This window comes from Emys orbicularis, chromosome 2 (genome assembly GCF_028017835.1).
Source record: "Emys orbicularis isolate rEmyOrb1 chromosome 2, rEmyOrb1.hap1, whole genome shotgun sequence".
In the NCBI taxonomy this organism is placed as follows: Eukaryota; Metazoa; Chordata; order Testudines; family Emydidae; genus Emys; species Emys orbicularis.
Genome location: NC_088684.1, coordinates 3,254,841 through 3,279,445, shown reverse-complemented (window position 1 = coordinate 3,279,445; position 24,605 = coordinate 3,254,841). Strand labels below are relative to the sequence as shown.

General features: G+C 48.5%; 1 protein-coding gene across 1 annotated transcript; it reads left to right on the top strand.

Moving 5' to 3' along the window:
- The first annotated feature begins 15,298 nt into the window (after positions 1–15,298).
- LOC135875194 (bromodomain adjacent to zinc finger domain protein 2A-like) lies at positions 15,299–20,069 on the top strand. The gene is given in 2 exon segments (XM_065400188.1): positions 15,299–15,317; positions 19,372–20,069. Coding segments are annotated over 2 exon segments (717 nt in total).
- The last annotated feature ends 4,536 nt before the right edge of the window (positions 20,070–24,605 follow it).

Here is a 24,605-nt window from a genome sequence, read left to right as displayed (position 1 = left end):
ATTTATATAAGGGCAATAAGATATTTTCCATCTTATTCTCTATCCCTTTTTGAATGATTCCTAGCATTTGTGTACAAGCACTTTAAAACTTGTCACTGTTTATTTGTCTGCCCTTTTCTGATGTGTCAGATTCTTTTTATGTGAATGTTTCTCATCTGATCTGACCCTTACATTATCCTCCTCCATCCTCTGCTCCTGACTAGAACCTAGAGAATCTCTATCATTAGACTCTCCTCTAAGAGAGGTCTCTGTCCGATCCACATGCCCCTCTGCAGCAGTCGGCTTTCCCCTCTCTCTTAAAAATTGCTCTACAACATTTTTAATGTCCTAATACAGTATATTTAAAAAATGACTTATTGTCTTTAACGCTGGTGGCCTTAGATTTCTCCTTGTATCCCTAGGCTTCCATTAGCAATTTCCTCAATTTCTAACTTCTGATTTATATTCATTACTATCATTTCCCCTTTTTTCCATTTGTTGTATTTTTATTATTATTATTATTTATTTATTTTTACAGCTGCCTTCACTTCCTCTCTAAACCAGGTTGTTTTTTTAACCAGCATGGCCTTCTTCCTCCACTGCGGAATTGTGGCTTTTTGGACATATACTAAGGTGTTCTTAAATGATTCCCAATTATTCAGATTTTTCTGATTAAATTTTTCCTCACAGTTGATTCCATTCATAATTGTTTTCAGCTTTGTGAAATTGGCCCTCGTGAAGAAGCACCAAGTATGTATATTACTGGTCTGGACTCTATTCTGTTTGCACATTTTAAATGTGATCAAGTCATAATCACTGGTACTTAAGTTACCACTGACTTTTACTTCTGTGATCAGTTCCCTTCTGTTAGGACAATTCTAACCCTAACCACTGGCCTAAAGATTATAAGACAGGTGCCAGGGCTGTCAGCTCCTCCATTCATTTTGTGAATGGTGCCTCAGTACCAACTTCTTTTTCCCCAAAAAAACCTTATTTGGTGAATTCATGTCAAATTTGTGACTAGTTCTGGCTCACCGCAACATGCATGTTTCAGTGAATTTACTATCATCTGAAAAAATAAATCGCCCACCTCCAATTCTCAGGTCAGAGCTGGAGCCAAAAGCAGTTTAGCACCATCTGGGAAGTTCTAAGGTGTTTTCTGGACTCTGAGTTGGGAACAAACCTGAAACCACAAGAGACATTTCACGACTAGACTGTGAAAGACAGCGACTCGTATCCCAGCTGGCCACATCCCCTCTCCATGTAAACCCTACAGGCCGGCCAGGAGCTCCTGAGGGGGGAGAGCTCTCTAGTCCCTCTGTTGCTGAAAAGTGTTGTCACAGAGCTTCATTTGTATAGGAAACCTACCCATAATTCCTCTGGAGATTTTGCTCTGAGAGATAACAAAGAGTGAGGACTTTACTGCAATTGCTGCTGCAGGGGACTTTGTGGCAAGAAAGAACACAGAGCACAGCCGCTGCAGAGAAGTGGGTGGACTCTGGTGAGGCCCTCCCTACCCAGCCAGCATCTTAATAAAGCTGAATCACTAAGCTGGGTTAGGTCATGACGCCTCTGGACAAGCAGCTGCCTTGGGACTGGAGACAGATCTGCAAACAGACATTTGGATGACTGCTACTCCCTGATGCCAACCATGAGCAGGGCTTGGTGGATGAGGGAGGTGGTGTGGCCAAGGGGTTCTCACCTGGGAGATCTTCTCACGGGCACATGGGAAGGGAGTTAGATGGACGGCTGCCAAAATTACTGGAGGGCAGGGCAGGCATTTTACTCTTTATTTGCATATATATGCTGTGACTATGTTATTTCAAGTTGGACTGTTCTCCTCCTGATAAAGAGTTCCTTGTTTGCACAAAGTCTCAGGCAGCTTGTAAGTGGCAAAGTTCTGTATGTTCAGGGCTGTTTCATTTCCTCAGAATTTTGGGTGGGAGCTTGAATGAGTTTAGTTGTTTGTCAAGAGGGACACTACATGTATTCACCCACTTATTGCTGTGTTAGCCACCTGGCAGAAGGGGTTACAGGGATTGGAGTCGAACTTGTATTCAAATGAGGCAGATCGTTCTTATTCCATCAGCCAGAGTTATAGTCTACTCTTGAGCTCCTGGATCTCTGTGTGGATCACTGCAATGATGCCATTTGCTAGCAGTTCCCAGAGATGACGTCATGCATCCTCCATCTCGGAGAGAGTTATTTTCCTAAAATCCCTAAAAGGTCATGGATCTTGCGGTGTAATATTATGCTTCACTCCCTTTGCACATCCCGCATCCCAGTCCTAGAGGGGGAGAATGCTTTGTGTCTCTCTGAGCTTCTCCTTCAGATGATCCTTCCACTCCTCCAACAACAGTGAATCTCCAAAGTCAAAGCTTAATGGTCTATCGGTGAGGCCTGGGCTTCACACGGGAGTTGTAGAATAGGTCTGATAGGTCTGATATTGTCTGACATAGTCTCACCACAGCAGTGTGAGTTATCCCATTAATGACTGTGACAGAACCACCTTTTATTTGTTTCTTGCAAGTAAAGCTATGACTCTACTGCAGATCAAGACTCCTTCCAGTGGTTGCTCCATCATCATTCCTGACTTTTGACTGTCTTCCAGCTGTTTGCCGCTTCTTCTCCCCAAGGCTGCAGGGAGGGGTCCCAGTTGGCAGAAATCTGGGGGCCACGTGACTCCATGTGCCCCCTTCCCCATGTGTCGCCTCTGAGTGCTCCTGTCACACACCCCTCCTGATAGCTGGACCAGCTGCCTAGCCCCTGTTCAGTCCTGACTCCTCTGACTCCCCAGTAGCTTAAACACATCCTCTCATAGGCTGCACCCAAAGGTGTGAGCCTTCTGGGTTATCTGTTCAAGGGGCCACATGGTAGGTGAAGCACATCACTCACAGACATTTTACACAGGTGTCTAATGTATTAGTGTTCCTTACTTAAGCATGAGAAATAGACAGAGGGTACAGATCATATAAGAAACAACAAATCTCCTAACCCCAATGCCTCTCTCTAGCTTCCCTTGCGAATCCTTGGGGAGTAGGTCTGTGTTTAGAAAGATAGGGTCCCCCTGCCTCATCAGGCTCCTACATGCATCTCCTCTCAGCTTGAGCTGGTGAAAATAGCAGGAGAGAGCACAGTGATCAACACCTGCCCGTTTATAACCTCCTGCTTAGTCACCTTGTCATAAATATAAAGGGAAGGGTAACAACCCTCCTGTATACAGTACTATAAAATCCCTCCTGGCCAGAGGCACAAAATTCTTTTATCTGTAAAGGGTTAAGAAGCTCAGGTAACCTAGTTGGCACCTGACCAAAAGGACCAATAAGGGGACAAGATACTTTCAAATCTGGGGGGGAGGGGGAGGAGGCTTTGTTTTGTCTGTTCTTTGTCTGTCCTGTGTGCTTGCCGGAGACAGATCAAGAAGGCAAGCAATCCAACTCAATTAGAATTATTAAGTAATAATAAGGGAGTGCATTAGTTTACTTTTATTTTGGCTTGTGATTTTCCTTGTCTAGAGGGAGGTTTTGTCTAGAGGGAGGTTTATCCCTAGATTTGTAACTTTAAGGTTTTGTCTACAGGGAGGTTTATCCCTGGTTTTGTAACTTTAAGGTTTTGCCTAGAGGGGAGATCCTCTATGTTCTTGAGTCTTTTGTTATTCTGTAAAGTACTTACCATCCCGATTTTACAGAGGTAATTCTTTTACCTTTTCTTTAATTAAAATTCTTCTTTTAAGGACCTGATTGATTTTTCATTGTTTTAAGATCCAAGGGTTTGTGTCTGTGTTCACCTGTACCAATTTGTGAGGATATTATTCTCAAGCCTCCCCAGGAAAAGGGGTGTAGGGGCTTGGGTGGATATTTGGGGAAGGTAAGGCTCCAAATGGCCCTCCCTAAATGTTTGTTTAAATCACTTGGTGGTGGCAGCGTTACTTAATCCAAGGAATAGGGGAGTTTTTAACCTAAGCTGGTAGAAGTAAGCTTAAGGGGTCTTCATGTGGGTCCCCATGTCTGTACCCTAAAGTTCAGAGTGGGGAGGGAACCCTGACACACCTGTCTCTTTTGTCCTGCTTGAGAATTTTCCATTCCCCCAATGCCAGCCCCCTTGCAGACCAAATTGGCCAAACTGCTTTCCCCAATTCAGGCACCCTTCTTAGCATAGCTAAGGGGAGGTTGACGATAAAGCCCATAGAGATAGATGACCAGGGTTGGAATGGAGTCGGCAGAGGAACCAAAATGCCCAGGGGTTTGGCATGGGAGGATTTTGTCTGAGCACATACATCACACAAGTTGATGTAAGACTTCAGAGACAAATGTAATTTTGGCCACCAGAAATTGTGAGAGGCCAGTTTCATCATTTCCCCATGACCAACGTGACCCGCCAGGGTCGAGTTGTGACGTAGCTGGAGTATGACCAGACACGGTTGACCATCGGGGATACAGATCCAATCATTCTTGACTGAGAGGCGTGAGTCAGAGGCTGGATCTGTACTGGTGGACATCAATTTTACTGCAAATGTATTGTGAAGCAGGAAAGACTTCACAAGGGACAGTGAATCTTGTTCACTAGTATGTTGACAAAATGGCTAGATTCAAGACTGTGCAGACTCAGGGGTCTATTCCTATTGTCCAGGTACTCACCCTTGCAAGACAGGATGTCAGGCTTACCATTGGAGGTACCAGGGCAACAGGTGAGGGTGAAATCGAATTGGGAGAGAAAAAAAGGGACCAGTGGCTCAGGCGCTGATTCAGAGCCTTTGCAGTTCACAGGTATTCCTAATTCTTGTGATCTGTAAGTACCTGAACTGGAAACCACACATCTACCAAGTGAGACACTATTCCTCAAAGGCAGCTTTGATGCCACAGACTTTGTAGTTTTGTTCACAGGCATCAACTTTTGGGAATAGAATGCACATGGATAGAGAACACTCAGGGACCCACATCACTGTGATAGCACGGCTTAGATTCCATAATCAGAGACATCTGCTTTGACAATGAAGAGTTTCATTGGGTTGAGGTGAACAAGACTGGCACTGATGTAAATGCTTCTTTTAGTTGATCAAAGGCTGACTGGGTTTCCTGTGGCCAAACAGAGCAGCTGGGTAATTGGGGTTGTCACCTTCAAAAACCCCTTGATGAACTGCCAGTAGAAGTTAGCAAATTCCAGGAAGCACTGGAGGTCACAGACATTTTTCGGCACTGCCAACTCCAGAATTGCAGACACCTTTTGAGGATCCATACTTACTACTGTGGGATATGATATAGTCTTGAAAAGTCAATTGAGGTGTAGGGTAACTCACTCTTCTTGGGTTTCTCATACAGGCCATTCACGCGAAGATGTTCAAGTATCAAATAGATATGTTGGTCATGAGGAGCTTGGTTTTCCATGAAGATGAGGGTGTCATCTAAGTAGATCACTATAAACCGGTACAAACCGCCCCTCAAGACGTCGTTGACAAAGAGCTAGAATGAGTTGGAAAGACCAAATGGCATGACGAGGTATTCAAAATGGCCATACTGGGTGCGAAACACTGACTTCCACACATTGCCCTTTTGAACATAGAGTAAGTACCACAAAGATGAAGCTTGGTGAATATTCTAGCAGAGCTGGATCTCTCCAGTATTTCTCTGATTAAAGGAAAGGGGTATTTTTTCATGATGGTGATCTTGTTCAGGGCTCAGTTGTCTATGCAAAGAGCCATCCTCTTTTTTTTGTTTTTGTTTTTTTTGGACAAACAGAATCCAGGGCGGGATGAAGATGGACAGATAAAGTTTTTTGCCAGATTCTCATCAAGGTATTTCTGGGAGGCCCTGAGTTCTGGTTCTGACATGGGATAAATCTGTCCAAAAGGAATTTTGGCCCCTGGCAGGAGGTTGATGGGGTGGAATTAGGATATTAGGATTTCTCTTATCAAACTCAACGATAAAGTATCAATATTTTGCAGGAACTTGTGAGCCATTACTACCTTGAATTTGCTGGACACAGGAGGTGATAGTCTTCTCCATGCTGTTCCCTGTTTCCTTGGCATTTGACATGGCTAGATATCATTTCTGACAGTAGCTCCATTAGAATTGTACCTCTCATGTCTTCCAGGAGATATTTGGATCATGAACTGAGAGCCAGGGGATGCCAAGTATGATGAGGAAGTGGGTTGGGTTAATTAAGTTAAATTGGAGAGTTTCTTGGTGGTCTTGGGTTTTGACCCAAAGGGGCGCAGTTTTGTGGGTGACAGGACCTGAGGACTGCATCCTACCATTGATTGATCGACTAGGTCTTGGGTGAGCTTTCTTTGTACTGGAACTTGGTTAGCTTTTGTGAGCCCAGCATCCATCAAATTGATAGAGGTTCCAGAATCCACCAGTACAACCTGGGTACAGTTCACCTCAGTTTGTGGACAAGATGCAGAGATGGAACAAGACTTGCAGGTGGGGATGGCAACAGACCAGAGCTGTTAAAATGCATGTAGGCAGAAGACGAGATCTGTCCGGGGAGCCCAATTCTGTAATTACATCCAGCCATGACCCCTTTAATGGGGCTGGACAGGGTAGATTTCTGAATCTACTTCAGGTCTGGATTTCAGGGGACATTGGGTTGCAAAATGGTGTTACCCACCAAAGTGCAAGCAAAGGCCGTTCCATCACCAATACGCCTTCTCCCAATCCATTAGGCATCTTTGTGTTGTGTTGATCTGCATGGGCTGTGGCCCTGGGGTCACCAGGGCGGTGGCTGGAATAGGACCAGACTACACTGGGGTTGAACGTGTACCTTCTTTTTTCTTGGTTTCATTTGAACTGTCAATCCAGGCCAACTCATCCTTTATGTCATCAGGGCCGGCCCACAACATTTTGGCACCTGAGGCGGGGAGCTCAAATGACGCCCCCATTCCCCCTCTCTTGGACCAAAACTTTGAAAGGTCTCAATTCTGCCTTCTTCCTGTTCTACTCCTCTCATGGTACTGCTCTGCTACCTACCCCAATAAAGGAGAACTAACAACTTAAAATGCCTTGTTCAAAAATTTTAAGTAACACTTAAATTTCAAACGCCTGAACAGCAAATGGAACTTTTCTTGTCTGCATAGTAAACACTGGCATTTTTATCTGTTTGAATAATCAAAGTGGTGCTTTCCGTGCCTTCTTGGTTGCAAAGATTTGAACTGCTTCCTGCTGAAGGTCCAACGTTTGGGCCAGCTCATGCTCTATTGAGATGGTTGCAAGGCCGAGTTGGGAGTTGGGCATCTGAGTGCTAAAGACAAGCACACCTCTGTGAGCTGTTATTAGATAAACTTGCAGCTTTGGGACAAGTGATTCAGACCCTGGGTCTGTGTCTGGAGCCAGACTGGAGTGTCTCGCTCAGCAAGACAGGGTGCTGGAGTCCTGAGCTGGCTGGGAAAACAGAAGCAGGGGTAGTCTTGGCACATCGGGTGGCAGCTCCCAAGGGGGTTTCTGTGATCCAACCCATCACAGTGGCGTAGTCGAGCACGATCTGTGCACAGCTGATTGCTTTGAGATACTGGTAGTGATTTTAAGTGAGTTTTAAGTGTGGTGGCTGAAGAACAGACAAAGTGGTTACTGGTTTGTTATTTTCTGTTTGCTTATTTCGGGAAAGGGAAGTAGGGACAGAAAAGGAAGCAAAATAAGTAAGACTGAAGATCAGAATGATAGAGAAATAGTTAAAGACAGCTATTCGCTCGGGGCATTCCTTTGCTTATCACCTCAGTTAATCCATACCCTCTGTTTATTATCCCAGTTGATCTCTGCATGTATGTAATCTCTCTTAGATACACGTACACAAAAATACCTAGGGGAAAGATGTTAAACAGACCCCTAGTATGTCCAAAAAGGAATTTAAGAAATGTATACCGTTGCACGTAAACATGTTTGTACACTAGTATATAAGAGGGCATTCTGAGCCAGTAAGGTGTGTCTCTTTCCTCTGGCAGTGGCCATGATAGAGCACCCGTCAGCTGATCGTAAATAAACACTTGGTGCCCGTATCCTTGTCTCCGTGCCTCCTTGGGGTAATTGAACAAGCTCCAGGGGGAAACGAGCCGAACTGGCTAACAAGAAGAAGCTAAAACTACACAAGTTGCAAATTGCCCAGAAAGACTGAACAATGGGCGCTGGGAAAGTCTCTGTTAACTAAGAAGCCCCTGAGCTGAGTGCATCTCAGTTTCAGTGAACTGCAGATGGGTGTGGCCCAACCTCTGTCTGTGCTGAAGCTGACTGGAGTGTCTAACCTAGCAAGACAGGAGGGGAGGGGTGCCTGTTCTGGCAGGAAGGTGTTCTCTGTGGTATCCCAGCTCATCGAGTGATGGTCTCAAGGGAAGACAAATGGAAATTGATGTACAATTTGCCTGGGAAAAGGCTGACCTGGAAAAAGAAAAGGCTGCCCACCAGCCTGGACTAAAGAGACAAAGCAAGTAAGACCCAGAAGCATGACCTGGCTGTAATGGAGTGGAAGAGGTGCACAGAGACATGTATCCTGGAGCTGGAAGTTGGGGTCCTGGTGACTGCTGCGGTGGGAACAAACCCCAAGGACTCTAGCTGGAAGCAAGCCCAACCTGAGTGAAAGGGGGGGGGGGATTTTGCTGGCCAGCGAAAGGTCTCTCATAGCTGGTAGCTGTGAGCCTACAGCTGGATCAGGGTCTCTTTCCCTTTTGGGGGACACAGGAGTGTCTGCCCCACAGGGGAGCCCAAAAACGAATTTTAGGTATACTGCCTCCGCCATGGTCAGTGTCCAAGTCTCTGGCAGTAAGTTCAGGAGGAGGGTGTGACGTTGTGCAGTCTATAATGGTTTTATAAAAACTTGATAATAAGTCAATATAATGTAACTGGGATAGTTTTAGAGAAAATACAGTAATAAGTGAATGTAACGTAACTGGGATATGCTTCATGCAAAAGGTCTCTTGTAAGGTATCATTACAAAGCTTATAATCTACTGAGTATGATCATCTGATTTGTATAAATGTACCACTCTTGTATCTAAAACTAGAAATATAAAATGTAACTCTGAGGGCCTATTGTAATTATGTAAAGTGTGGGCCATTAATGATGGTTTGGAATCTTGATGACTCCCATTGTCTGCAGATGACTGTGTTTACCTGTGAGTCTCCCTGTATATGTGTGTGCTGGCAAGTGAGTAATGAAGTCTTGCAGTGACATGTGCTCATGTAACCTGAACTGGAATCCATCTTTAACCTGGTGCTTTTCCAGTGAGGGGGGGTGGAAACCCAGAGGGACAAAGGGTTCCCGCCTTATGCAAAAGATATATAAAGGGGTGGAAGAGAACAGAGAGAGGAGAAGCCATCATGAAGAATCCCCTAGCTATCACCTAAGCTGGAACAAGAGCTGTACCAGGGGAAAGAATTGTGCCCAGGCCTGGAAGGTGTCCAGTCTGAGAAAAAACTTACTGAAGCATCTCTGAGGGTGAGATTATCTGTATTCAGTTTGATTAGGCATAGATTTGCGCATTTTATTTTATTTTGCTTGTGACTTACTTTGTTCTGTCTGTTACTACTTTGAACCACTTAAATCCTACTGTCTGTATTTAATAAAATCACTTTTTATTTAATAATTTACTCAGAGTATGTATTAATACCTGGGGGAGCAAACAACTGTGCATATCTCTCTATCAGTGTTATAGAGGGCGAACAATTTATGAGTTTGCCCTGCATAAGCTTTATGCAGGGTAAAACGGATTTATCTGGGTTTAGACCCCATTGGGAGTTGGGCATCTGAGTGCTAAAGACAAGCACACCTCTGTGAGCTGCTTTCAGATAAACTTGCAGCTTTGGGACAAGTGCTTCAGACCCTGGGTCTGTGTCTGGAGCCAGACTGGAGTGTCTCGCTCAGCAAGACAGGGTGCTGGAGTCCTGAGCTGGCAGGGAAAACAGAAGCAGGGGTAGTCTTGGCACATCGGGTGGCAGCTCCCAAGGGGGTTTCTGTGATCCAACCCATCACAGCTGCGTTCTCCACTGGCAACTGTTACAGGAAGTGTTAGAAGTATGCGCAGAGCAACAAAAGCATTTGGAAAGAGGGTGGTCATCTTATTTGTGCACATATATTCCAGAACAGCCTTTGGAGTTGATCCTGCTGAAATGTATCTTGAAACGACTTTCAGTTCATCACCTAAATCACTTGCATCAATATTGCGCATGTCATCATGTGTCAACACTGTCTCTAGTGCCCTGCATTGCTGGTGTAGGTCTTCTTCAGGTATAGTGAGGAGTTTTGGAATATCATACAACATCCCAAATATACTGCTATGTTCCTTGAGCTGCATGAAACGTTCTTCAACTGACTGTATTGCACAGTCTAGCACCGGGTTAAAGAATTAAACTTTGAACTGTTGTTTGGGGTCGCTTATGGGATTATCCCATGCCTCGTAATCAAAATGTCTTCTTCTTCGGTGACTCTTGTATTCTTGAATGGGTGGGAAAATAGCTTCAGTGTGAAGTTCCTCTGCCAACTTCTGTGCACTCTTCAGAACATTTTGAAATCCCTCATCTGACTGGTAAGACTGCAGATATGACTTTGCTTTGTCCAGTTGTTCCATTGCTCCAGATATATCAAGGTCAACACCTTGGAGTCTCTTGCTTACAACATTTATTTCAAACAGTATGTCATGCCACAACACTAAGCCACACAGAAATTTAAAGTTAGGTGTAACCATTCTGCCCATCTGAGTTGGCAGCAACAAGGGTCGGGTTCAGTACCTAGGGGTTCTGTTTCAATAACACAATGCAAAACCGGCTCGAGCCCCCACCCAGTGACCTGGGACAATTACATACCCCCCTCCCCCCGGTGCCTCTAAGAGGCAATACTTCCCCTCTCGCAAGCACGGAGTCTGAGTGTAGCAAAATCCTTTTAATAAAGGGGGGAAACAATGCGGCATTATGTTGGGGAAACACCACAAACAGGATTCATAACACAAACCACGAGCAGTGTCCTTTTCCCCTCAGGGTCTTAAGTCCAGCAACCCAAAAAATCACCCAAAGTCCCAAAAGTCCAACACCCCAAAAGTCTCTTGAGTCCAGCAACCCAAAAATCACCCAAAAGTCCAACAACCCAAAAGTCTCTGTCCCTGGTCAGTGCAGCCCCAGAGTTCAAAAGTTTATCTGCAGAGTTTTACCTCCCAGCCTGGGTGGAAATGGGAGGGGGTGCAGGGGTGTTAAGGGGCACCTTACATGGTCTGAGGCCGACTGCCCCGCCTCTCCGTGGGGTTCTGCTGCAGCCTTCACCGCAAGCCACTCCGCCAGCCGCTCTGCTCCACCAGCTGTCCCATGAGCCGCTCCATCTGTTCCACGAACTGCTCTGCTCCGCCAGCTGCTCCACTCCACCAGCCATCCCGCAAACATGCTCCACTCCAGCCGCTCCACTCCACCAGCCATCCCGTGAGCTGCTCCAGCTATCCTGCAAACTGCTCTGCTCCACCAGCCGCTCAGCAAACCTTCAGACCACCCCCCAGCACTCAGTGCTTTCAGCTCTTAGTAATTTTTGGTGCGTTTTGTAACAACAGAACCTAGTGAAAATGTCCCTGCAATGGTGACTGTCAGAGAGCATTTTCTAGAATTTATTGACATTGATGATACTACAGGAGCTGGTATGACAAATGTGCTTCTTAAAAAGGTGGAAGAGATGGGAATTGCGATAGCTGACATGAGAGGTCAGGGCTACAATAATGGTGCCAGCATGAGAGGAAAGAACAGAGGAGTGCAGACATGGATCCGAGAGTTAAACCCTCAAGCTTTTTTTGTCCCATGCAGTTCTCATTCATTGACCTTGGTGGTCAGTGATGCAGCATCAGCTTCTAGTGAGGCTGCTGAATTTTTTAATGTAATTCAAAGCATCTATGTATTTTTCTCTGCATCAACTCATCGATGGCAAATTTTGAACCAACATCTGGGACCATCTTCTCTGACACTGAAACAACTGAGTGCCACATGATGGGAAAGTTGAGTGGAGGCGATTAAGCCTATCAAACACCAAATTGGGAAGATAGATGATGCCATAGTTGCCATTATGGAGGATAATGCTATGACAGGAACTGTTCGTGGGAGAACAGTGGCAGAGGGAAATGGAATCACCAGAAACATACATATGTAAGCAGAGTCAGGATGAGCTCTACCCTGACATCTGGTGGTGAATTGTGGCGAGTTGTGGAAAAGAACCTCAGGGACTGATCTTGTTTGCATAGGCACACCCACCCCGCCTAACATGAGCCCACAGCAGCCCAAATGGTCACTTTGGCTGCTGTGGGATCCCCAGTTTCTCTGTAATTGGGGCAGGAAGAATAAAGTGTTGTTACCCTGATTATGTGAATCAAGGACAGTGGAACCGTTTTATGACAGAGGGACTCGCCATCAACTAAGTAGCACTGGCTAGACAAAGGACATGGGTTCCAAAACCCAGTGAACTGAGAGAGGCTGGGAATAGGCATTTGTACTTGATGGTATGGGCCCCCTTTTCAGGGCCCAAAACACCAATTGTACCTCCTTCTCTCTCCACTGTGGCATATCAGAGTTAATTTTGATTCACTTAGGGGTCTAGTTACAGGCCAATGAGCTGAATTCATTTTGGGCCAATGGTGTACCAGCACTGAGACTCCCCTACTACATGCTGAAATTGCTAAAGAGCTAAAATCATTAAGAGCTGAAATCACTGAGTGCTGTGTTAAGTGTGTGTGTGTGTGGGGGGGGGGGGCTGAAGATATATTGCTGAGTGGCTGGCAGAGCAGAGAACGACTGGGACGGCTGGTGGAGTGGAGTGGAGTGGAGCGGAGCGGCTGGCGGTAGGGTGACCAGACGTCCCGATATTATCGGGACAGTCCCGATTTTAGGGAACTTGTCCCGCGTCCCGACCTTACATTGGTCAGGACGTCTGGTCACCCTATATGAGGGAGACCGCAGCAAGCCGGCGCCGCTGGCGCCACTCACCTTCCCTCCCTGGGCCCTGGGGCAGCGCGCAGTTGAGCTCCCGGTGCGGCGGCGCCAGCCCACGGGGCCCCCCGTCTGGCCGGCAGGAGCCTGCAGAGCGCAGCCCTGCCTTTGCCCCGGGCACACAGAGAGGCAGCGAGGAGGTCTTGCTGCCCTGCGTGCTGCAGCGGGGCGGGGCTTATAGACTCCGGCAGCAGGCAGCGGTCGCCGGGCAGAGAGCCCCCCCCCCCCCCCGGCCCTGTCCCCCTCCCCTCGACCCGACCCTAGGAAGGGGCCAGAGGGACTGGGAGGGACCTGCCTGCTGGATGCTTCCCGGGAGCCACTCCAGGTATGCACTTCTGGGCTCACCTGGCCTCCTGGCAGGTCCCTCTGGGGGGGCTCCCCTCAGACCCACTGCCCTCAGGCCCCACCCTGACCCTGTTCCCTCAACCTCCCCCGCAGTCCCCCATGTGCCCCCCACCATCAATCCACTGCCCTCAGCCCCCCTGACCCTGTTCCCTCTGCCTCCTCCACAGTCCCTCCCCTCCCCCGATCATCTCACCCGACCCACTGTCCTCAGCCCCCACCCTGACCCTGTTCCCTCAGCCTCCCCCGCAGTGTCCCCCCTGTGCCCCCCACCTTCAATCCACTGCCCTCAGTCCCTGCCCCTGTTCCAACAGCCTCCCCCACAGTCCCTCCCCTCCCCTCCCCTGCCCCCGATCATCTCACCCTGCATGGATGTGGAAATCTGTCCCGGATTCCAGGCTGTCGTTAGCCCCTGGGGCAAAAGATCAGCAGAGGTTTCCAAAGGGAAGTTTGCAGCCTTTGCTCAAACCCAAACATTTTCACTTAAATAAATAAATAAATAAATACCCAAACCCATCCCGACACCCATCTGCTCTGTCCAGATTTGCTGTTATCCCTGTTGAGGCCAAAGTGGTTTGAAAAATTAAAAATCCTTGACACCATTGTGTTGCCTCCCCCTGTGTTGCTCGTTAATCTGATGGACCTGCCGATAATGAATAAAGATGAATGCCCTGGGAGCAATGTGTCAGGCAGACAGTTTGTGAAGTAGGAATGTGGATGCTGAAGCCCTCACAAAATGCAGAGGCTTTTCTTAACCTGAGCACTGAAAAGAGCCAGATACCCTGCATGGGTTTGAAAGTGACAAGAGCCTAGCGACTGACTAGAGCAGTGCCAGGTTTGAAGTGACGAGGAGGGTCTGTGTCATGAAGTCTGCATTTCCACTGAGGACTCTTCCATCGCCAGGGTAGCGCTGGCGCAGGTCTGCCGCCCGGCACAGCAATGCTGAGAGGTGCCAGTGTAGACCCGACCCACTGCCCTCAGCCCCCACCCTGACCCTGTTCCCTCAGCCTCCCCCGCAGTTCCCCCTGTACCTCCCACCCCGAACTCACTACCCTCAGTCCCTGCCCTACCCCACCCCAAATCTCTTCTTCAGCCTCTCCCGTCATCCCACCCCCATCACTCCCCCTGCTGTCCCACCCCCTCAACTTCCCCCCATTCCAGTCCTGCTCCCCTCTGTCTCATCCCCTCCAGACCCTGTCCCTCTCCCCAACCCCCCGCCCCTCCCCAGCCCAGCCCCATTGTCTCCCCCGCCCCACCCCACTCTACACAGTTCTCTCTACCCTTTCCCATTCATGCTCCCCTCAGCCCCTACCCTACTCCCCCCATCCCAGTCCTGTCCCATCCCCCTCAGCCCTTCCCGACTCCCCCAATCCCAGTCCTGTCCCCCTCAGTTCCTCCATCCTGCTTCCCCTGGTCCATCCCCACACACCCACCGACTTCCTCGACCTCCCTTCCCCAAATCCCACTGCCTGGACCCACCCCCGTCCCACTCTGGACATGCAGGAAAAAGAAGCAATGGGCTTAAATTGTAGCAAGGGAGATTTAGGTTAGACATTAGGAAAAACTTCCTAACTGTAAAGGTAGTTAAGCACTGGACAAATTACCTAGAGAGGTTATGGAATAGCAGTCATTGGAGTTTTTTAACAGGTTAGACAAACACCTGTCAAGGATGGTCTAGTGTTATTACTCAGTCCTGCCTCAGTGCAGGGGTTTGACTAGATGACCTGTTGATATCCCTTCCAGTCCTACATTGCTGTGATTCACACTGAATTGCCTTGTGCCACTGTCTAGTAGTAGTGGCACACAGTTCTCTGACATGCAGGTTTATAAAATTGTAGTTAATATACAGTTTAGAGCATAGCAGTTTTAAAGCTCTGCATGTTCAGACCAACTGAGCTGAAAATTGTGATCTTGTATTCAAAACTATTAAGATGTGGGCTGAAATAAAATCAGCATGAATTGCTCAACAATATCAATGGAATCAGCATTGCGCTGCTATATATTGTAAAACATTACAGTGAAATCTTGCAAGTATTACATAGCATGCCGCCTTGCCCAAGTGGTAACTAAGCATAACATCTTCCTGTTTCAACATTCTTAACTTGTATCCCAGAGCTCCTAGAAGTTGGTTTTTTTCAAACACTGAATGCTGCTAAGTTATGAGTTTTAACAGGTTTTTTTTCTTTTAAACCACAGCACTGAATGTTATTCTAAAATTGTTTTCCAAATATTCTTAAACTCCCAGTTTATCCCCTGCTGATGTTCATTGTGAAAAGTATTGCAGGTCTAATAATAATATTTGGCACTTTTGTAATTCACTGTCCAACATGTGTTTTGTGCCCTCCTCTGGTGGATTTTTAGAGGATAACTGTATAGCTACCAGCTAAGGGAGTTGTATCTTGAACTCAAGTAGTAGAAGCAGGGGCAGCTCTAGGCACCAGCAAAGCAAGCACGTGCTTGGGGCAGCCCATTTGCAGGGGCGGCAGGGATCCAGCATGGGAGCTGAGAACCAACAGGGGGCCCTGGGAGCTGTAGTTCCTTGGTTAGCTCCCTGCCTATAGAGCCAGCCCTGGAGCAGGGAAAGAACTACATTTCCCAGCATTCCCTTGGCCACTACCAACAGGAAAGAGGGGGAGGGAGTGAGGAAGCTGAGACCTCATGCTGCAGCCTGCTATGAATGGAGAGCTGCACTGTGAGTAGGGATTCCATATTTTAACATTCAAAAAATAGGACACTCCATGGGGAGGGAGGGTAGCCCCACCCTGCCACCATCCACCCCCCACAGAAACCCCAACCCATCCAACCCCCCCTGCTCCCTGTCCCCTGATCACCCCCTCCCGGGACCCCTGCCCCAAGTGCCCCGCAGGACCCCACCCCCTATCTAAGCCCCACTGGTCCTTGTACCCAACTGCCCCCTCCTGAGACCCCCCCAACTTCCCCCCTAGGACTGCACCCCCTACCTGTCCCCTGACAAACCCCTGGGACTCCCATGCCTATCCAACTGCTGCCTGTCCCCTGACTGCCCCCCCGAAACCCCTGACCAATCTAACTCCCCCTTCTCCCTGCCCCTGACTGCCCCCCCGAACCTCCGCCCCATCCAACCCCCCCGCTCCCTGTCCCTTGATTGCCCCCCCGGAACCCTCTACCCCTTCTCCAACCCCCCAGCCCCCTTACCGTGCCACTCAGACCAGCGTGTCTGGCCTTGCGCAGCACCAGACACGCTGCTGCATACATGCTGCCGTGCTCCCCTGCGGATCCACAGGCCCCCCGCCCTCCCCCAGCACCTTCCAGATTTGAACACCTCAAAATTCAGGAGTGCTCAAGCTCAGTTTGGGCAGCTGTTACTTCATTTCTCCCAAATCAAATATACTGATCCACTGTAACTTGCTGTAGAAAAAGTAGGTTAAAATTGAGCAAGAAATGCTTCCCAGTGGTTATTAGGACTGGAATTGCTATTTTCAACAGCCATTGCCTTTTTTTGGTTTGTTTGTTTAAAAGGAAGACAGTGATATTGCATTGGCAAATTCCCCATAGAAAGAAATAGTGGAACAAAAGAATAATAAAGGCACCTCAACTTTTCCTCATTTATGTAGGACAGTCTTATAATATGCATCCAGATATCCTCCAGTCACACAAGCTGAAAATTGTTCCACTTTACTGCAGTTCTGTAACCATATGGGAACCAATCCTGTCTGTGTTCTGTGCACATCCAAAATTCCTGCTGAATGACCTGCCCTGGGAGCGAGTTACCAGTGACCCAGGGCTGCGGCGGAAGGAGGGTGCAGGTGGGGGGGTGGGTGAGCCCAGGGCTGGGGCGGCAGGAGGTGTGTGTGGGGGGTAATGGTGGGGGGGTAGGGGGAACCCAGAGCTGGGGCGGCAGGGTGTGTGTGTGTGGGGGAGAGCCCAGGGCTGGGGCGGCAGGGGGGTGCGGCGAGGAGCCCAGGGCTGGGACGGGGGGCAGCCAAAATTTTTTTTGCTTGGGGCGGCAAAAAACTTAGAGCCGGGTCTGAGTAGAAGCTCATGCTTTTAAGTCTGGATGGCTCAGGTTCAGTCTTTGGTGACTAGCTATGATGGAGGTTGTTACACTTATAATCCCTTTAATCAGAGGTTCTGAATATGCTTTGTTGTAGGCAGAGCTAGCCTATAGTTAAGCAACCGAAAATTTAGAATGGGAAGTGTTGAAATGTTGGGAAGCCTTGTAATTTTGCCAGTCTGGAACGAACATCCCATCTGAGGGATGGGGGCGGGGAGAGAGGAGAGTGAGACAGGACCAGGAAACTGGGACAAGGAATCCAGAGCGGTAGTGGGGGGCAGTTGAAATCAGATGAGGAGCTGGGGTGGGTTAGACAGCAATAGGGTAGACATAGACTGGAGGGGACGGGGAAGAAGGGTCTTTGACTACTAGAGACCACTCCATTCAGGAGCCTGGAATAGACCCAGGATTCCTGAGTTTCACAGTTCCTCTTCTGTCAGCAGATATCTGTGAAACCCAGTGGCAAAAAAAGTGTCTCATCCCCCTATAGAGCTGATCTATCACATATAGGATGACAACCTACTGCCTCTGTCATCACTTACTCCATTAGCTCAAGTGGCAGAAGTCTGTGCAGTGGATCTAAAGTTCATCGGCAGGGTTGGAGCCATGCGAGTTTCACGATGATTCCACATGCCAGAATTTCTGGGGCAGTTCAGTTTTGATTTTTACAAAAAAACCTGGGGAAATGCATACAGAAATAGGGTGACCAGATGCCTAAATAGGGGAATCTCAAGCAGGAGTAGAGAGGTTATTTTATCTCTGTATTTGGCACTGGTGCAACCACTGCTGGAATACTGTGTCCAGTTCTGGTGTGCACAATTTAAGAAGGATATTGATAAATTGGAGAGTGTTCAGAGAAGAGTCACAAGACTGATTAAAGGATTATAAAACATGCCTTATAGTGATCGACTCAAGGACCTCAATCTATTTAGCTTAACAAAAAGAAGGTTAAGAAGTGACTTGGTTATAGACTGTAAGTATCTACATGGGGAACAAATAGTTAATAATGGGCACTTCAGTCTAGCAGAGAAAGGTAGAGCATGAGCCAACGGTTGGAAGTTGCAGCTAGACAAATTCAGACTGGATAGAAGGCATACCTTTTCAATGGTGAGAGTAATTAACGATTAACAATATACTAAGGGTCATGGTGTTTTTCTAAAAGCTTTTTCTAAAAGCTATCCTCTAGGAATTATTTTGGGAAAGTTCTATGTCTGTGCTATACAGGCAGTGAGACCAGGTGATCACCGGATCCCTTCTGGCTTTATAATCTCAGAACTAGGTACATCAATTCACATGCAAAATTCTCATTGAATTCAATAGGTGTCCTTGCCCTGTGGCTTGTGGTGCGGGCTGCAGCAGGGGCCGTACAACCCCTCTCGCAGCTTCCTAGGGCCCCCTCTCATGGCTCTGTGCACCTGTGTCTGTCATTGTCGTCCTCTCCCCCCGTCCCCCCCGCTCGCCCAATGTGTCCTGATATTTCACTCTTGCGATCTGGTCACCCTAGCTGGCGGAGCAGAGCAGTTTGCAGAACAGCTGCTGCAGCGGAGTGGCTCGCGGTGAAGGCTGCAGCAGAACCCCACGGAGAGGCGGGGCAGTCGGCCTCGGACCACGTAAGGTGCCCCTTAACACCCCTGTGCCCCCCCCATTTCCATTCAGGCTGGGAGGTAAAACTCTGCAGATAAACTTTTGAACTCTGGGGCTGCACTGACCAGGGACAGAGACTTTTGGGGTGTTGGACTTTTGGGACTTTGGGTGATTTTTTGGGTTGCTGGACTTAAGACCCTGAGGGGAAAAGGACACTGCCAAACTTATTTGGGAGTAGGTCTTTTGCTCATGGTTTGTGTTATGAATCCTGTTTGTGGTGTTTCCCCAACATAATGCCGCATTGTTTCCCTCCTTTATTAAAAGGATTTTGCTACACTCAGACTCCGTGCTTGCGAGAGGGGAAGTATTGCCTCCTAGAGGCGCCCAGGGGGTGGTATGTAATTGTCCCAGGTCACTGGGTGGGGGCTCGAGCCAGTTTTGCATTGTGTTATTGTAACGGAACCCCTAGATACTGAACTCGGCCCTTGTTGCTGCCAAGGAAGCCAGGAAGCTTCCGTCTTGTCCCCGGACACTGCTGGGAACTGCCTGGGTGACGCCTCTGCCATCGCTGGTCCCCTGGCAGACCTTCTCCTCTTGAGCGAAGACCCCCTGGAGCCCTTCAAGTCTCTGGCTAGAGACCCAGGGACCGGAGATCTCTACGAGATGGACAACTCCCAGCTGGTGAATGACAAATCTTCTCTGGAGGCTTCCCCGGATATCTCGACCCTCGATTGCTCTGAGAGCCCTTCCCTGAACAACTCCAGCTCCTTCAGCCTGCTGCCGGACGACAGCCAGGCCCCCTCCTCACTCTTCGTCAGCCCCGACTCACTGCCTGTCCTGGGGGAGACCATCCTGCAAGACAGCAGCTTAGACCTGCAGGACGGGGGCAACCCAGGGGAGGAGGAATCGGAGTCTCTGGAGCACAGCCCCCCGCTGGAGCCGGAGTCCCCAGCCGCCTGTCTGGAGGAGGAGGAGGAAGAAATGGCTGAGGACAGCTGCCTGGAGGCTCCGGCTGCCCCGCTCAGTGCGTCAGCAAGGGGCGAAGTCCCACGCAGACGGATCGCCATGGCGTAGGAGGTTCACTTCCCCCTGCAGCATGGGTGGAGGAGGGAAGTGCGAATCAAGAAGGGCAGTCACTGCTGGCAGGGGGAGACGTGGTACTACAGGCCCTGCGGCCAAAAATATTTTTTTTTATAAAAAAAAAAGGGGGGGGGGGCTGGATAGCTCAGTGGTTTGAGCATTGGCCTGCTAAACCCAAGGCTGTGAGTTTAATCCTTGAGGGGGCCACTTAAGGATCTGGGGCAAAAGCAGTACTTGGTCCTGCTGGTGAAGGCAGGGGGCTGGACTCAATGACCTTTCAGGGTCCCTTCCAGTTCTATGAGATAGGTATATCTCCACATATTATTATTATGTTTATTATTATTAACTCAGACGGGCAGAAGGGTTACATAGAACTGTCAATATTATGGAGGTGGATTATAAAGTCGCCATGTTATGCTGTAGAAATTAAGTTGTAGTAGTTGTTGTTGTTTATTATGTTTCTTTATCATAAGATTTTGTAAAGTTGGTACTTAAGAAGTAAGTTCATTCCTTTTGTTCTTTTTGACCCTGTGCAATCCTTGCTGAAAATCCTTAGAGACTGAATTCTGGGTCTCTATGGGAGTTGGGTTTTTTAGACACTGGATAAGGGCAATGAAGTAAACTCTAGCCAACCCAAAGGCTACATTCAGTATTCTCAGGTGTCTGGAGGATCAAGCAGATTTAGTTATTTGTCAAGGGGGTGTGTTTAGTTTTCCCAGGTTTCCGGGGTCTCAACTGGATTTAGTTGGGCAAGATATACAAGGCATTAGATATACTTGAACCCAGCCCTTCTTTTACTGCTAGTTACAAGGTAGAAGGTTACATACAGAGGGGGGGCAGCTTGTATTCAAATTAGGCAAACTTGACTCTTCGTTAGAAGCACAGGTCACATCCTCATTGCTCCATGTCAGCTTGTAAAGTACTAACCAGTCGTGAACTGAATAAACCACCCATCGGGAACTGAATAAAAGCAGCTGGATTTCCCTTCCCAAGCTCAGTCGCCCACAGATCTTGGCAATATCGGAGAACAAGGCTGTAGCTGTTGAACCACCTGGAAGCGAACTGAAGTTTCTACCTATCTCACAAAATCGGTGACTGAGCCGCCCAGGTGAGCTGGAGAGTCCCTCTTCACCTTTTCCCCAGCTGGTCAGTAGCTTTTGTACCTGCCTTCCCCTTCAGCCAAGCGAGGACATGATCCTCCTAATGTCAACCCTTCCCAGAGGACGTGCACCGAGCTAGCAATTCGGTGAGGGTGCAATTCACCCCAGTGCCATGAGCCAGCAACAGAGCCGGGCTCCAGCTGAGTCCTCAAACGAGGGAGGCAGTGGGACTGCAATGGTGATTGGGCGTCTGCCCAAGGGAGTTTCTCTCTAAGTGATGTCGATGCACAAGGAACAGGCAGGATTTTCTGACAGGTTAACCAGCGTTGTCTAGGAAGGATCGTGAGTCAACTCTCACATCTTTGGCCAGTGCTCAAGCCAGTCAGAAGACAAGGCAAGAAGCTGGCTGTGTGACCGCTTTCCTCCAGCTGGGTGTTCCCCGAACTAACCCTTCGATGGTCCCGTTTCAACTCCATTTCATCAAGCCTCGGGCAGTATACCCACTTGTGTCCTGTCCGGTTACAGATACTACAGCTTAGGTTTTTGGGATCCCTTGGAAATGGTCTATCCACATCGACCATCACCCTGGTTTGCATTTATTTGAATCCCAATTCATGGTGCCCCCCATGGATTTCAGGAAGGCGGATTTTGGTAAGCTCAGAGAGCTGATAGGTAAGGTCCCATGGGAATCAAGACTGAGGGGAAAAACAACTGAGGACAGTTGGCAGTTTTTCAAAGGGACACTATTAAGGGCCCAAAAGCAAGCTATTCCGCTGGTTAGGAAAGATAGAAAATGTGGCAAAAGACCACCTTGGCTTAACCACGAGATCTTGCATGATCTAAAAAATAAAAAGGAGTCATACAAAAAATGGAAACTAGGACAGATTACAAAGGATGAATATAGGCAAACAACACAGGAATGCAGGGGCAAGATTAGAAAGGCAAAGGCACAAAATGAGCTCAAACTAGCTACGGGAATAAAGGGAAACAAGAAGACTTTTTATCAATACATTAGAAGCCAGAGGAAGACCAAAGACAGGGTAGGCCCACTGCTTAGTGAAGAGGGAGAAACAGTAACAGGAAACTTGGAAATGGCAGAGATGCTTAATGACTTCTTTGTTTCGGTCTTCACCGAGAAGTCTGAAGGAATGCCTAACATAGTGAATGCTAATGGGAAGGGGGTAGGTTTAGCAGATAAAATAAAAAAAGAACAAGTTAAAAATCACTTAGAAAAGTTACAGAGTAGCAGCCGTGTTAGTCTGTATCCGCAAAAATAACAGGAGTACTTGTGGCACCTTAAATTTGTTAGTCTCTAAGGTGCCACAAGTACTCCTGTTATTTTTTAGAAAAGTTAGATGCCTGTAAGTCACCAGGGCCTGATGAAATGCATCCTAGAATACTCAAGGAGCGAATAGAGGAGGTATCTGAGCCTCTAGCTATTATCTTTGGAAAATCATGGGAGACGGGAGAGATTCCAGAAGACTGGAAAAGGGCAAATATAGTGCCCATCTATAAAAAGGGAAATAAAAACAACCCAGGAAACTACAGACCAGTTAGTTTAACTTCTGTGCCAGGGAAGATAATGGAGCAAGTAATTAAGGAAATCATCTGCAAACACTTGGAAGGTGGTAAGGTGATAGGGAACAGCCAGCATGGATTTGTAAAGAACAAATCATGTCAAACCAATCTGATAGCTTTCTTTGATAGGATAACGAGTCTTGTGGATAAGGGAGAAGCGGTGGATGTGGTATACCTAGACTTTAGTAAGGCATTTGATACGGTCTCGCATGATATTCTTATCGACAAACTAGGCAAATACAATTTAGATGGGGCTACTATAAGGTGGGTGCATAACTGGCTGGATAACCGTACTCAGAGAGTTGTTATTAATGGTTCCCAATCCTGCTGGAAAGGCATAACGAGTGGGGTTCCGCAGGGGTCTGTTTTGGGACCGGCTCTGTTCAATATCTTCATTAACGACTTAGGCATAACCTCTGCTCTGGTTAGGCCTCAGCTGGAGTATTGTGTCCAGTTTTGGGCACCGCATTTCAAGAAAGATGTGGAGAAATTGGAAAGGGTCCAGAGAAGAGCAACAAGAATGATTAAAGGTCTAGAGAACATGACCTATGAAGGAATGCTGAAAGAATTGGGTTTGTTTAGTTTGGAAAAGAGAAGACTGAGAGGGGACATGATAGCAGTTTTCAGGTATCTAAAAGGGTGTCATAAGGAGGAGGGAGAAAACTTGTTCACCTTAGCCTCTGAGGATAGAGCAAGAAGCAATGGGCTTAAACTGCAGCAAGGGAGGTCTAGGTTGGACATTAGGAAAAAGTTCCTAACTGTCAGGGTGGTTAAACACTGGAATAAATTGCCTAGGGAGGTTGTGGAATCTCCATCTCTGGAGATATTTAAGAGTAGGTTAGATAAATGTCTATCAGGGATGGTCTAGACAGTATTTGGTCCTGCCATGCGGGCAGGGGACTGGACTCGATGACCTCTCGAGGTCCTTTCCAGTCCTAGAATCTATGAATCTATGAATCTATGTGCCCCCCCTTGGGGCCCCAACCTGGGCCAGTCACCCTTTGTTTTGTTCTCACCACCGGACACACTGTCCGCAGATTCATCTGCCAAGTGGCCTGTGCTATGAAGAGCCTTGGGCTCCCTGTCCACTAGCCACAGTTTAAGCTCATGGGGACATTCCCATAGCTCCAATCCTACCAGGTCATATAGTGACTCCTGCATCTTGTGAGCAGCAATGCCAGCTGCTTTGTGCATCCAGGTCAGTTTCCCCACATGGGTGTAGGAGGGGAGTGGAGGGGTTGGGATGAAGGGGGCACAAACAGTGCAGGGGTTAGGGGGTGCAGGGGTTGGGGTGAAGGGGGCACACACAGTGCAGGGGTTAGGGTCACAGGAGGGGGCAGGGGTTGAGGTGAAGGGGGCACACACAGTGCAGGGGTTAGGGGCGCAGGAGGGAGGTGCAGGGTTTGGGGTGAAGGGGGCACAGTGCAGGGGTTAGGATCACAGGAGGGGGTAGGGGTTGGGGTGAAGGGGGCACACACAGTGCAGGGGTTAGGGTCACAGGAGGGGGCAGGGGTTGAGGTGAAGGGGGCACACACAGTGCAGGGGTTAGGGTCACAGGAGGGGGCAGGGGTTGAGGTGAAGGGGGCACACACAGTGCAGGGGTTAGGGGCGCAGGAGGGAGGTGCAGGGTTTGGGATGAAGGGGGCACACACAGTGCAGGGGTTAGGGGCGCAGGAGGGGGCAGGGGTTGGGGTGAAGGGGGCACACACAGTGCAGGGGTTAGGGTCACAGGAGGGGGCAGGGGTTGGGGTGAAGGGGGCACACAGTGCAGGGGTTAGGGTCACAGGAGGGGGCAGGGGTTGAGGTGAAGGGGGCACACACAGTGCAGGGGTTAGGGGCGCAGGAGGGAGGTGCAGGGTTTGGGATGAAGGGGGCACACACAGTGCAGGGGTTAGGGGCGCAGGAGGGGGCAGGGGTTGGGGTGAAGGGGGCACACACAGTGCAGGGGTTAGGGTCACAGGAGGGGGCAGGGTTT